The sequence below is a fragment of the Aythya ferina genome (assembly GCF_964211825.1).
Source record: "Aythya ferina genome assembly, chromosome: 1".
NCBI lineage: Eukaryota > Metazoa > Chordata > Aves > Anseriformes > Anatidae > Aythya > Aythya ferina.
In genome coordinates, this window is record NC_140296.1 from 126,397,811 (window position 1) to 126,411,178 (window position 13,368).

General features: G+C 48.7%; 1 protein-coding gene across 6 annotated transcripts; it reads left to right on the forward strand.

The window, feature by feature from the left end:
* Positions 1–345: 345 nt before the first annotated feature.
* Positions 346–5,588, forward strand: LOC311429355 (C-type lectin domain family 4 member D-like). Of its 6 annotated transcripts, XM_084505671.1 has the most exons (7): positions 346–446; positions 1,092–1,187; positions 2,262–2,354; positions 3,553–3,722; positions 3,949–4,082; positions 4,637–4,696; positions 4,796–4,918. In XM_084505671.1, exons 1-6 carry the CDS (start codon positions 410–412, stop codon positions 4,686–4,688), a joined length of 582 nt encoding a protein of 193 aa, XP_084361797.1. In that variant the 5' UTR covers positions 346–409; the 3' UTR covers positions 4,689–4,696; positions 4,796–4,918. The 6 variants fall into 6 exon arrangements, with proteins under 6 accessions (XP_084361797.1, XP_084361795.1, XP_084361796.1 ...); XM_084505669.1 differs by lacking the exon at positions 4,637–4,696 and having other exon boundaries at positions 4,796–5,588; XM_084505670.1 differs by lacking the exon at positions 4,637–4,696 and having other exon boundaries at positions 3,571–3,722; positions 4,796–5,588.
* The last annotated feature ends 7,780 nt before the right edge of the window (positions 5,589–13,368 follow it).

The window sequence follows — 13,368 nt, forward strand, 5'->3', positions numbered from 1 at the left end:
AGCAAATACCAACAGCAAAGGCATTTTCACACACACTCTCTCTCACCAAGGAAAGATAAAAACACCACTAATGTGTCTTGTGATGCTGCTTGAAAATGTGCAGAAGGAGATGGTCTGAGCGGCAGTTGTTCTGGTCTTCATCTATTTTCCTTTGCCTCTGTGACTTTCTGTGTTGCAACAAGCCTCTTGTGAAACGTCCTGACAGAGAAATGGTGAAAATTCGCCTATCTCTATGTGCTGTGAGAAATACCCCAGCTATGGCTCTGTCTGCACATCAGATCGGTCCGTGCAGACTGCCCGGCACATTGGGAGATGCCCTAGCTCCTCCTCCTGCAGGAGGGCTGAGCTTGTAGCCGTACTGGTAACGTGGATGGACTCTTAGTGAAGAAGTGATGCTGTGGCAGTGATTATGAACCAGCAAGAGAGAGTCAGTCCTGGGACTGCAGGTAACCATAAAGCCTTCCTTTCTTTCCTCCTCTAGGAGAAGGAGAAGGTGGGGGAAAATACGGGGCTGGGTTATATAAAGGGCATGGTCCTGTGGCTGGCTGTGTACCAGGAGAAAGACCCAGTGCCCATTCTCAGGGTAGAAACCATCTCTTCTGCGTGTCAGCTGCCAGACACCAAGCTGGACTGTCAGTCCTTTGAGTAAGTGACTACTCACTGTTGCGTAAAAGAGGCTGGGGGACAGAGCCCAACTAAGAGTTGGGTAGCTGAGAGAAAGAAGCTCCAGAGAGAGGTGAGGAGGAGGGAGGTAGAGAAAGAGCATTCAGTGAAAGATGGGGTAAGGGAGGGCAAACAGGACGGTGTGCAGGTCAGGAAAGAGGCGTGACAGGAGAAGGAAAGTAGTGCAGCTTGGGAAGAGCACAGGCTTGGCTTGTGATATGAAGCAAGAGGGCAGTCCCCGTGTTGCCCTACACTGCAGGTGTGACCCACTGCCAGTGACAGACAGGACGAGCTGGTTACAGCGCCTGCGGGACCTGCCAGGCCTTGGGACAGGGTTATCAGCAGGCTGTCAGGGCACGCAGCCCCTTGGATTATCCTGCCCCCCGACTCTGGGCCGGGGATTTCCACTCTTGCCTTGTGTTTTTCAGCCCCAGCAGAAGGGAGCAGCTCTTCCCGCCTGAGCCCCTGGGTCTTCCTCGCTTCTGCCCTTGCCGTCAAAAGTGCCCTTATGACCGTCGGCCTCGGTGGGTGCCAGGGTCCCTTAACTTCCGCGGGGAGGAAGGGAACGGGGCCTGCAGTTGCCTGGTGTCAGGTGGAAAAAGAAAACCCCAGCCTCTTTGCCAGCAGGAGACTGCCCTGCACCCAAACAGCCTGTTCTGCTGCCCCTTTCCCACGCTGCCTCTTAGCTGGGGAGCAGCATCCCTTGCACAGTTAGCAGGTAGTGTCCTGGCAGGGCCTTCCCACAGCTCCTCTCACTTGCCCACCTGTGCAGATAAAGCCAGTCCTGGGTGAAACCCATCAGTTCCTGCTCTCCCACTGCAACAGGGCCGAGAAGTCTCCTTAGTGCCAGACGACATCTGAGAGGGTTCCCCGAGGGCTGGCTGTTGGCTCTCAGTTCTCCTGGCTGCATTTGTGGTCTCCCTCAGAGCTCCTCGTGACCCTGTTGCAGCCGAGGAGCCAGCATGATCTCCCTGGACATCCTGCTACCAGGGCTGCCCATGGTTTAACAGAGTGAGGTGTAATTGCACCAAAAATGCTCCAGCTGCATCCCACCCACACCGCCTGGAACAAACAGAAGGGAAATATGTTGCGTGTAGTGTCCCGGAGAATTGTTATTACTCTGCGGTAACTCTCCTGTGGTGTTCAACTCGCTTGGGTGAGGTCTCAGCACTCAGCAGTTCTTCCCCTTCTTGGTATGCGTGAAAAGGGTGCTCTAAAGCTGCAGAACACAGGCAGATTAAGAGGGAATGCATATTGATATTCCACCTTTACTAGGATGATCTCACAACTTCTTTGACCTTTTCCTGACCCCATCTTCTAAGGGTGTCTTAGCTGGGCTTTGTCAGCTGGGAAAATGAGTCTCAGCCAGCTGAGGTGGAGGGGGCTTATCTGATCAGTGTTTGCCCAAGGGAGGGAGTGACCCGTAGTGGGGAAAGCTGTCTGCTCTTTTCCTTCAGGATACAATTTTCAGAGCTTGTTGGTGTAACCGAGTCTCTGAGGGAGCTCTCAGCCAGAAGGTGGATGGCAGGACAGCTTGCCTGATGAGTGAGGATGAAAGGATGACAGTAGCGCCTTCCTTCTCTTTCCTCTCTTCCCAGTTGTTCTCTTTCACAGGAGCTGTGGCCAGTGCAAGACTCTGTCCCAGAATGCTCCAGAGTGGCACTGCATCCCCAATGTACCTGCGAGCGAAAGTGAGTGATGCTAAGAGCCTTGGGAGTGACACTGAGCACGTCCCCCAAATTTATTCTGGTGTAAGTCAGCCTTTGAATTTGGGAACGGGATTGTCAGCCAGAGCTGGACTGCCCTAGCAAAGGAAGATGGGGACATGAGGAAAAGAATATGCTGAGATCATCAGGTCCAACCTCCCTGCCAAAGCAGGTTCCCTAGAGCAGGTTGCCCAGGTAGGCATCCAGATGGGCCTTGAATATCTCCAGAGAAAGGGACTCCACAGCCTCATGCATGAAAGCTCGGAGCTTTTGAAGGGTGTGAGCCCTGAAGCCTGCATCTTCACTCTGCTGGGTGAGAATATGTGAGTGCAAGTGATATGGTCACATATATACCTGTAGGTACTGGAAGAACTAAGCACCTGCCCAGGCAGAAGCGTTGGAGGCAGGCAGGTTCATTGCTTTTCATGTGGTTCTTGCAGCACAAGAATTCTTTGCTTCTGGTTTTGGTTCCTCTGTGGTCTTGCTTTGGACAACAGCCTCCTGGGCCTCTCCTCCCTTCCCTGTTCCTTCCATTTTTCTGGCCCCATATCAGCAGCAGCTGGTTACAGCATTTGGCAGTCCCACCTTGATTGCATAGATTAGCACGTAGAGCCCCTGGAGAGCTCCTGTGTGGGGAACCCAAGGAGACAGTCCCTATGAAGTCTGAGATTCAGCTCTGCTCAGTGTATCAGAGTGTCTTTGTTGGTTGACTAGACTGGAAGGACTTGTTTGGTGGACATATTCCATATTGAGATATATTCTGTGTGTGACATAAACAGCTTACAGATAGAGGTATATAACCTGAAAAAAGATAACCTCATGCTTAAGAGAATGTGCCCATGCTTTTCAATCCATCATGCGACTTTCTGCGTGTATGGCAAATTTCTAGGAAAACATGCATGGCTTGTGTAAGAAACTACCAGTGTTGGCAGTGAGGCTGTCAGACTTGTTTACTGTGTGTTTGTTACTGTGTATGAGATGAGAGCTAATCACTTGGACAATGCTTTTCTGATGTCAGTGTCCCCAGAGGAGTGTTTCCAGCTACTTCCCATTTCACTTCCTCAGGAATAGTAAGCATTTACTGCTGTCCAAAAGAAATGTGCAGTTCAGACCCCTTCCCTGATACTTGGGGTTCTGCGCTGAGCTCACTGAGAAGAGGCACAGCGCATCTTGTCCAACACAGGCTCCTCTTCCCCTACAGAGGACAGCTGGAAGTGCTGTCCAGAGGGCTGGAGACCCTTTCAAGAAAGCTGCTATTACTTCTCAGATGATCTGATGTCCTGGGATGAGAGCCAGCAGAACTGCAGTGGGATGGGCTCCCAGCTGGTGGTGATCAATACAGAAGCAGAGCAGGTAAGTGCAGGGCTGAGAGAAGGCCAGAGCAGCCTGGAGCCAGGAGTACCAGGCCTGGAGGGGCCTCAGAGCCCCTCCTGGCTCCTGCAGTGGAGGGGGGATGTTCTTGCTGCGTGCTCTCAGCACTGGCTCCTGTCTGCCACCAGCTCCACCCCACTGGCACTCCTTCCATCTCCCTCTGTTCAGTCCTGAACCTCATGGACGTTGTACTCTCCCTGATTTCCAGGATTTCCTCTATAAGGAAATAGGAACACAGTTTAAACGCGACCGAAACGGAGTCATTTTATACATCGGTCTGAGGGCAGAGGATGTGGGCCAGTGGCGCTGGGCAGACCAGACTCCCTATAATGAAACAGCAGCGTGAGTATCCCATGACGGAGAGGGTTTTGTGTGGCTCCGGATAGTGCAAGAGGGTGGAAGAGATGTGAGGGTGTCTGATGAGCATGGGAGGGATATGCCATGGCTGTCTGTGAGAGGACAATGATGGAGCCGGCAAGGGCTTTGTAGGATACCAGGTTCCCACAGATCCATCCATGCTGGTTAGTGGTTAGTGATAAATTATCTGTGACATGGCCATGGGTGCTGTAGGCAGAGAAGAAGCTGCATTTTGTTATTAGAAAGAGCTCTTCATACATGACAAGTCTTGCCTGACCTCCATACTGTCCCACCATACATGTTTGCAGGTGTAGGCACATGGTATATGTTCCTGTATGTGTGCAGGTGTAGGCACATGCTGGGCCAGTGCTGTCATGCTGCAGAAGCAATGGGGTGCTGGAGATATCACCAAGGCTTTGCTTGCAGATGTTTCTTCTGGAAGAGACGCATCCCCTGCTGGCTGTGAAGTGCCTGGGGTGAGCTGTGGTGAGCAGCTCTGCCCACCAGGACTGAACAGCTCCCTGCTGTGTTGGTTTTAGGAAGAAGTCAGGTTTGCATGTAAGACTGCTGCCAGTGGGATTAGCAGAGTGAGAGGAAGGGTACGACTTCTGTCCATCAAAGAGCATCTGGATTTTCTCCCCTCCAAGCCTTGTGTGCGCAGGGTGCACAGGGGAATAACATGTCTGTCTCTCTCTCAGGTTCTGGAGGCCTGGGGAGCCAAGTAATATTCCTGAAGAGATGTGTGTTGTAATCCATCAGAAGGCAGAAAGTCTCCGGAACTGGAATGATGTCTCATGTACAACCCACTCTTATCGGATTTGTGAAACTACAGCAGTAACTCTGTGATGGAGGAATCCTCATCCTGAGATTAGCAGCGAACTGGGAACAGCAGAGGGCTGTGTTGGGAGGGGTAGGAGAGCCTTGCAGCCTTTATCTTGCCTTTGCTGGGTGGGATGATGAGACTGGGAGTGATGTTGCTCTGCACCCAGCATCCCCTGTGCATCTGTATTTCTCAAAGTACCCCTGAAGTAGAAACAATAAATGCTAGAAGAACTCTGCCTGTGCTTTCTCAGGCTGACCATCCCATCCCATGTTTGGTGAAGACAGATTTGGCAATGGAAGCTCCAGGCAAGCATGGCAGGTGAAGGTCATGTCTGTATGGGAAATGGGCCAATGCCTTTCTTTCAATGCCATTGGCTGCATGGGACTGACACACAAGGCTTCAGGGTCATCAAAGCAGTTCCTGGGCTCTTCTGTCAGTCATCCTCTTCTCTCTGTGTGGGTCTGGCAGCTGCTGGCTGAAAAGAGCTGGAGCTCTCCAGAAGGAGGAAGACGCAGGAATGCAAGAAGGATGCTCAGAGCTGCTGTTCCCTTTGTCTCCTTGAGAAGAGGTGTCTGCTTCTTGCTGGGTCATAGAGAGCATTAGTTTTGCTGAACAAATACTGATTTCCTGTAAAGCAAAAAATACAATATTACACCGATGAAAAAGGCTCTGGGCTCACTCTCCCTTTGTCTGTTTCCCTTTCCCTCCCTACGCTGAGGTATTTTGCACATGCACGTGCTTCATACCAAGCATGTTGCTGTGCCAGCAAAGAGCCAGAGATGACTGCAGTAGAAGTTGCATACACCCAGTGAGTCTTAACGCTTCAGAGATAACCTGTGTGTAATGGTCCTGTTGCACACAGCCAAGGCTCTGGGAGAGAGCGGGCACAGGAAACCAGCTGTGGGGTTTTCTTATGTTGCCATGCTGAAGGTCTTACCTGAGAGAGAAACAGGAGCGTGTGCCAGGAGTCTAGCCTGCACACGGTTGACCAGGTATGAGGACATGGCCCCAGCAGCAAAATAATGAGGTCCTTTGGTCACCCCTCCCACCTCAGAGCTAATCCTGGACTCAACAGATGCAGCGGGCGTCCTGGGAGGCTGACACCTCAGTGGGCCCTGTCAGGGCACACCTGCCCAGGCTGGACGATGCTGGAGAAGAGGCAGGGAGAGGCAGGGCGGTTGCTGCCCATGAGGGCCCCTCCAGAAGTGCAATGCATATTGCCTTCACTTCCACCCGAGTCTTGCTGCAGACCGTGTGCCCCTGTGGCTCCCATCCTCCTCCACCCCTTTCTGTTTCCTGGTCCCTATGCCCCCACCTCTGTTTGCCTCAGGAAGCATCATCTGCCTCGGTGCTCCCAAACAAACCGTGCCAGTTCCCCATGCAGCGCCGATGTGCATCTCCTGGCTGTGTTCTGTCCTACCTATAATGTGAGCCGTCCCTCTGTGTCCCAGTGCAGGGGAGAATTTGTACTGGAGAAAAGGTGGCTGACCAGGAGAGTTGGCTTCCTAAACCCATCCATGGGAGTCGTTGTGTGGGTTGTGGCAGAAGCTGCCGAATTACATAGCCCAGCAGATGCAAGGCAGCTGCATTGCCATGTCCCTAGGTCCAGGCTGTAGCGAGGCTGAGTGTGTACACCAAACAGGCACAGCTGCACACATTCACACAACGTGTACATTTACTAACTAACGTATAGTTACTAACACCTATGAAACAAAATATTACATGGGCCTGTCTGCTCACAATACTGGGCAATGGCAATACGTGGATCGGACTCCATATAAGAAAATGGCCACGTGAGTATCCCGAGCGAGTGAGGGAATTCCTGCAACTCACACCCTTAGTCTAAGGGACCAATGCACAGTGTAAGGCAAGGGCTGTGTCATTGAGGGGTGTCTGTCCCTAACTGCCCTGAAAAGTCAGGGAGACACAAATATTTTCCTTTGCCTTTCCCAATCTGTCACATTTTTGTTCATTTTGTTTTGCACAACTGTTTGAGATGACTTCACCCCAACTGTCATGCAGGCCAATGCATTCTCAGTAGGGGAACTTTCTTTTACAGGTTCTGGAAACCTGGAGAATTCAATTTGCTCTTTGCAGAAAAATGCGCTGCGATTCATGTCAAGGGAAACACGGACTCCAACACATACAGTAACTGGAACAACATCATTTGCTCTACAAGATGCTACCGAATTTGTGAATTGGCAAATTTGTCTGAGGGAGGTGTCCTGGTTTTGGTTGGGATGAAGTTAATTTTCTTCACTGTAGCTGGTATTGTAGTGGAACAAACTTTTCCTTGGAAAAGAAGAGGTATTGTCTAAGTTTATTTAAGGATCCCTATAATCAACAATCATTTATGTAGCACAGGACAAAAAATAATCTATATTCAATGTTTAATCTAGACTGTGTTTGATCAGGGGCAAAATGCTCTTTCTGGAAGGAAGAATGGAAAGGAGGCAACAGAAAGTAGCCTTAAGTTGTCCTTAGGTGATGTGACCACATATGGATAAAAAGGGTTAGGGTCAGGGAAAACCACTGAAGACCACCAACTATATATGTATTTATTGGTTGCAACATAAAGCTTCCTTGAGATGTTCTGATATGACAGGTTTGTGAAATTATACTGGTTTCTCTTGCAGAAGCATAGAAGAGAATCTCCTGATCCCATCTTCCTGATTACATATGCACGTACAACAGGCACAAACCCATTCTTTTGCATTGGTTGTATGATACATCAAATGAAGGTAGACATAGGCATTTGTCCCTATCTCTGCTTCATGCAGCCAGTCTTGACGGATAAGTTGTGAAACTCTGAGTAAGAGTTTCAGCCGTGTGTCCTGAAGACAATACCTTTGAGTAGTTCAGCCCAGTAGCAGTATCTGGAGTTTAGGCATGGTTGGACTCGGTACTCAGCTGTCTAACATTAGGACTGCCCTTCTACTTGCTCCCTAGCTGCCAAGCACTGGTCTTCTGTGATGGGCTGCTCCCACAGGCTGCCAGCAGAAATGACCAGGGACCACATCTCAGTCACGCTCTGTATTACTGATAATCCCAGGCTCATTTTTGTTGAAGAGGCCTATGTCGCAGCAACAAGCATTCGGATGTGCCAAAAAGCATCAGGAGGCATTGTATTAACCGCTAAATCCCACCCTGGGCTGGTGTCATATCTAGCACAAGGCCTTGGGGAGGGTGTGGGGGGGTGTTGGTTCTTATGAATCGGGTGTGAGAAATGTGGCTTGTAAGCAGCGAATTTAACAAAGCTGTAAGACACAGGACACTGTACTTATGGCCACATTCCCATTTCACAAAATGAACTTCACTTGCTTTCACATGAAATGATGTCAAAAGAAACCACATCCTTTTTTATAAGACATAAATGGTCTGATATGGGAGACCATGTAACAGGAGAGTGCAGAGGTATGAAAACACCCCTGGGTCCTTCGAGTGTAGTGTGATGGCAAGGGCATAAAATGTTGAAATTGAGCAACATAACACCCTGAGGTCCTGTAGTTCTTGGTAGAGGCTTTATTTGATAACTGTGAGATTGTTTACCAAAAAGTCCCTCTCTGCTCTGCACAGCTTTTTGTTTTGTATTTTCTAATCTTTCAGCTGTTTGCACTCAACTCTTTTTAGTCTCCCATTCATGTGTCTTTCCTCAGTAACCCTCTTCAATCAGACCATTTATTTTTGGGATATGGAAGAGGAAAAACCAATGGCAACAGGGCTTACAGGCTGGCTGCATTTGAAGTTGGGTATGTGTGGTGGTTTCACACTGACAGCTAGCTGAAGTCCACCACACTACTCTCTTACTCTCACTCCTCAAAAGAACAGGGACAGAAAAAAAAGGGAGATTTAAAAGAAAAAAGCCTACAAGTTGAGAGGAGGACAATTTAATTAATTAAAGGAAAATAATAATAATAATAAAAAGCAAAGGTCATAATAATAAAAAAAAGATAATGCAGAATCAAAGGAAGAAAAAAAACATTCTCTACTTCCCATCAGCAACAAATGTTTGGTCGTATCTTGGGAAGCAGGGCCTCAATGTATGTAGTGGTTGTTTAGGGTTGGCGTTTTCATAATGAACACCCCTCCTTCCCCTTCCTCAGTTTTTGTTTCTGAGTACAATGTCATATGGCATGGAATATCCTTTTTATCCCTTTGGTCAATTTAGGTCAACTGCCCTTGTGATGTCCTCTCTCTCCACCTCTTCCCCTCTTCCCCGGCCTACTGGCTTTTGGTATGCTGGGGTTGGAGGTGGGTGGGATTGGAGAGACAGTCTTGATACTGTGCCAGCCCTGCTTAGCAATAGACAAAACATTGGTGTGATACCAATGCTGTTCTAGCTACGGGTACAGAGCACAGCACTATAGGAGCTGCTAGGGGGAAAGTTAACTCCATCCCAGCCAGACATGGTACCGTATTTTGTCTACATGCAATAGGAGGTCTTGCTACATCCCTTTCATTGTGCTCACGTTAGGAGAAGATTGAGACTGTATACTGTGCATATGAGTACCTATCTTGTCTCCCACCTGCATGTTCTCCCAGATGTACCATTTATTTCACTAATATTAGAATGAAAAAAAGAGGATAATACAGATAACCTTACATCCCATCAGATGTTGGGAACCCCAGGTTGTGCAGTACCGGACTGAGTTCTATTCAGGGCATGGTATGAGGTGCAGATCCTGTCAATGGAGAGGCTCTGCAATGTTTAGAGCACTTGAAGGACTAAGAGCTGTTACAAAACTTTCTCAGAAGAAAACAATCACAGAATCATAGAATAACCCAAGTTGGAAGGGACCCATAAGGATCATCAAGTACAACTCCTGGCACTGCACAGGTCTATCCAAAAGTTTAGACCATGTTACTAAGTGCACAGTCCAATCGCTTCTTAAATTCAGACAGGCTTGGTGCAGTGACTATTTCACTGGGGAGCCTGTTCCAGTGTGCAACCACCCTCTCGGTGAAGAACCTCTTCCTGATGTCAAGCCTAAACTTCCCCTGCCTCAGCTTAACACCATTCCCGTGGGTCCTATCACTGGTGTTTACAGAGAATAGGTCACCTGCCTCTCCACTCCCCCTCGCGAGGAAGTTGTAGACTGCGATGAGGTCCCCCCTTAGCCTCCTCTTCTCCAAGCTGAACAGGTCCAGTGCCCTCAGCTGCTCCTCATAGGTCTACTCATCTAGGCCCTTCACCATCTTTGTCGCCCTCCTCGGGACACTCTCCAACTGTTTAATGTCCTTCTTGTACTGTGGTGCCCAGAAATGCACATGGTACTTGGGGTGAGGCCGCACCACTGCAGAGTAGAGCGGGACAATCAGCTCCCTCGACCAACTAGCGATGCCGTGCTTGATGCACCCCAGGATACGGTTGGCCCTCCTGTCTGCCAGGGCACACTGCTGGCTCACATTCAGCTTGCTGTCAACCACAAACCCCAGATCCCTCTCTGCGGGGCTGCTTTCCAGAGTTGTGACCCAGTCTGTACATATGGCCAGAGTTGCACCGTCCCAGGTACAGGACCCAACACTTGTTCTCGTTAAACTTCATGCGGTTGGTGATTGAACAACCCTGTTCAGCATTTACATTGCCAAAGAGATAAGAGGTTCACAAGAGAACATGTTGCTTCACTTTAGATAAAGGCAAGGAAACACAGATGCAGACCTGTTTTGCAACTTCATCTTGAACTACTAAGCTCAGCACTATCTATATTTTAGCCAGCAACATCTGATGTGGATGAGAAGAATAATTTTGCATTCAAATTTTGTATCTCAACTGAATGACTAACAATCAATTCTTCACAGATTAATTTAGCCTATTAACAATCTACCCCTCACTCTCTCACAGGATAATACACTCTACAGAGTGAAGGACAAAGGCTCGTATTTGATAGCTGATGTAAGAGGAGATAGAGTCTGTATTTGTGAAATCTGATGTATCAGTCATTGATGTAATAAGTCTCCCTAAGAATTCTGGAATTCATATATTTATAGGTATTTACAATATATATTCAAATGTTCAATATGTTTACCCCATATTATTTCCTCTAAGCAGATTTTTGGATTCCTAAAGAGCTGCTGAATCCTACATGGAATCCCCCACTCTCTCTGTACAGCCTTGCAAAAAGGGAATGGAGTATCCCAGTATTTCCACAGAAATAGGAAAAGGCAAAAAACTGATGATTAGTATACTTCATGATAGTATCTGCAGTCCTGTTTTCAGGTGAGCATCTTGGCCACATCCCAACTACCTGTGAGGACAAGGCCCGGATGCTGGCACATTCCCTTCTCTTTTGGAAAGGAGCTCAAATTTGAGAATGGGGAATGAATCACAGTGACATTCAGTTCTACACCTATATGCACTGTAGCTGAGAAACAGTCTGACTGCAGAAAAAAAAAGAAATCTGTCTTCGTTCAAACATGAATTTGCCTCTGATTTTCCTCAGGAAAGATAGACTATATCAATTGATTGATTACTTGGCAAGAGACAGAAAGAAAATGCCAGGCATCACTGAGGAAAGAAGGAATCAAGAATGGGGTTGACCGTTTAGCTTACAGTTGGTCAGGCATGATTTCCCTTTGGTAGGTCCATGCTGACTACTCCTGATGATTGTCTCTTACTTCATGTACCTCGCAATGTTTTCCAGGATTAGCTGTTCTATCACCTTCCCAGTGACTGAGGTCAGGTTGACTGGCCTGTAGTTCTCTGGGTCCTACTTCTTGCCCTTTTTGAGCATAGTGATGATACTTACCTTTCTCCAGTCTTTGGGCAGTTCTCCCACTTGCCATGATTGAGCAAAGATTATAGAGTGGCCTCACAATCACATCTGCCGGCTCCCTCAGCACTCATGGGTGCATCCCATCATGGTCCATGGACTTGCAAATGTCCAGTTTGTTCACGTATTCCTTGACCCAATCCCCTCCCACAAAAATACATCATCCTTGTTCCAGCTATTGAACCTGGCCTCTGGAACCTGGGATTCCTGAAGGCCAGTTTTGCTGGTAAAGTCTGTGGCAAAGAATGCATTCAGTACCTTGACCTTTTCACTGTCCCATCTAACCAAGTCTCCTGTTTCCTTCAGGAGAGGGCCCACATTTTCCCTAGTCTTCCTTTTGTCACTAGGTAATTGTAAAAGCCCTTCTTGCCCTTGATGTCCTTGCCACATGCAATTTTATCTGGGCTTTAGCTTTCCTAACTTTATCCCTGGCTGCTTGGACATTGTATCCTCCCTGGCTATCTGTCCTCGTTTCAGCTCTCTGTAGGCTTCCTTTTTATGTCTGAATTTGGCCAAGATCTCCTTGTTCATCCCTGCAGGCCTTCTGCTGTTTTTGCCTGGCCTCCTCTTCATTGGCATGCATCATTCCTGAGCTTGGAGGAGGTGATCCTTGAATATTAACCAGCTTTCTTGGCCTCTCTTCCCTCCAGGGCTTTATCCCATGGTACTCTACCAAGCAGATCCTTGAAAAGGCCAAAGTCTGCTCTCATGAAGTCCTGGATTGTGAGCTTGCTGTTTCCATTTGGACATTGAGTCACTGATTGCTACTCTTTGAATGCAACCATCCTGCCAACTCCTCATCCCCTGAATAGTCCATCAAATCCATCTCTCTTCAATTGACAAAGACGTTGTGTGGAACTGTGCCAATGGCCTTACAGAAGTTCAGGTAGATGACATCAATCATTATCCACCAATACAGCCACTCCATCATAGAAGACCACTAGATTAATCAGGCACAATGTGTCCTTGGTGAAGCAATATGAGTGTCGTGGTTCCGCTCGAGTGGGCAGCCGAGCTCCACCACAGCCGCTCTCTCACTCCCCCTCCTCAAAGAGGAATGGGGAGAAAATATGTGAAAAGGGCTCAAGGATTGAGACAAGGACGAGAAAATCACGCAATAATTATTGTAACGGGCAAAACAGACTCGGCATAAGGAGATAGTAAGATTTATTGCCTACAACTAACAAGCGAGAGAAGTGAGAAAACAAAGGAAAAAAAAAAAAAAACCAAAAGCACCTTCCCCCCCCATCCACCCTCTTCCACCTCCTCCCCCCGAGCGGCGCAGGGGAACGGGGAATGGGGGTTATGGTCAGTCTACAGCACTTCTTCTCTGCCGCTCCTTCTCGGTCACTCTCATCCCACCCACGGGGTCCCACCCACGGGATGCAGTCCTTGATGAACTGATCCGGCGTGGGCTTCCCACAGGCAGCAGCTCTTTCAGAACTGCTCCAGATATGGGTCCATACCACGGGGTCCATCCCTCAGGAGAAAACTGCTCCAACCTGGCTCCCCTACGGGCAGCAGCTCCTGCCAGGTCACCTACTCCTGCGTGGGCTCCTCTCCACGGGCTACAGGTCCGGCCCAGAATCTGCTCCGGCAGGGGTCTTCCACAGGCGGCAGCCTCCATCGGTGCATGGCCACCTGCTCCACCGTGGTCTCCTCCACGGGCTGCAGCGTG

Bases quoted from the DNA above. Each gene is read 5' to 3' on its own strand.
- LOC311429355 (XM_084505669.1), top strand. From the start codon at position 410: ATGAACCAGCAAGAGAGAGTCAGTCCTGGGACTGCAG. The intron at 447-1,091 runs GTAACCATAAAG...TGTGTTTTTCAG, and splicing joins AGTCAGTCCTGGGACTGCAG to CCCCAGCAGAAGGGAGCAGC. The intron at 4,083-4,795 runs GTGAGTATCCCA...TCTCTCTCTCAG, and splicing joins CCCTATAATGAAACAGCAGC to GTTCTGGAGGCCTGGGGAGC.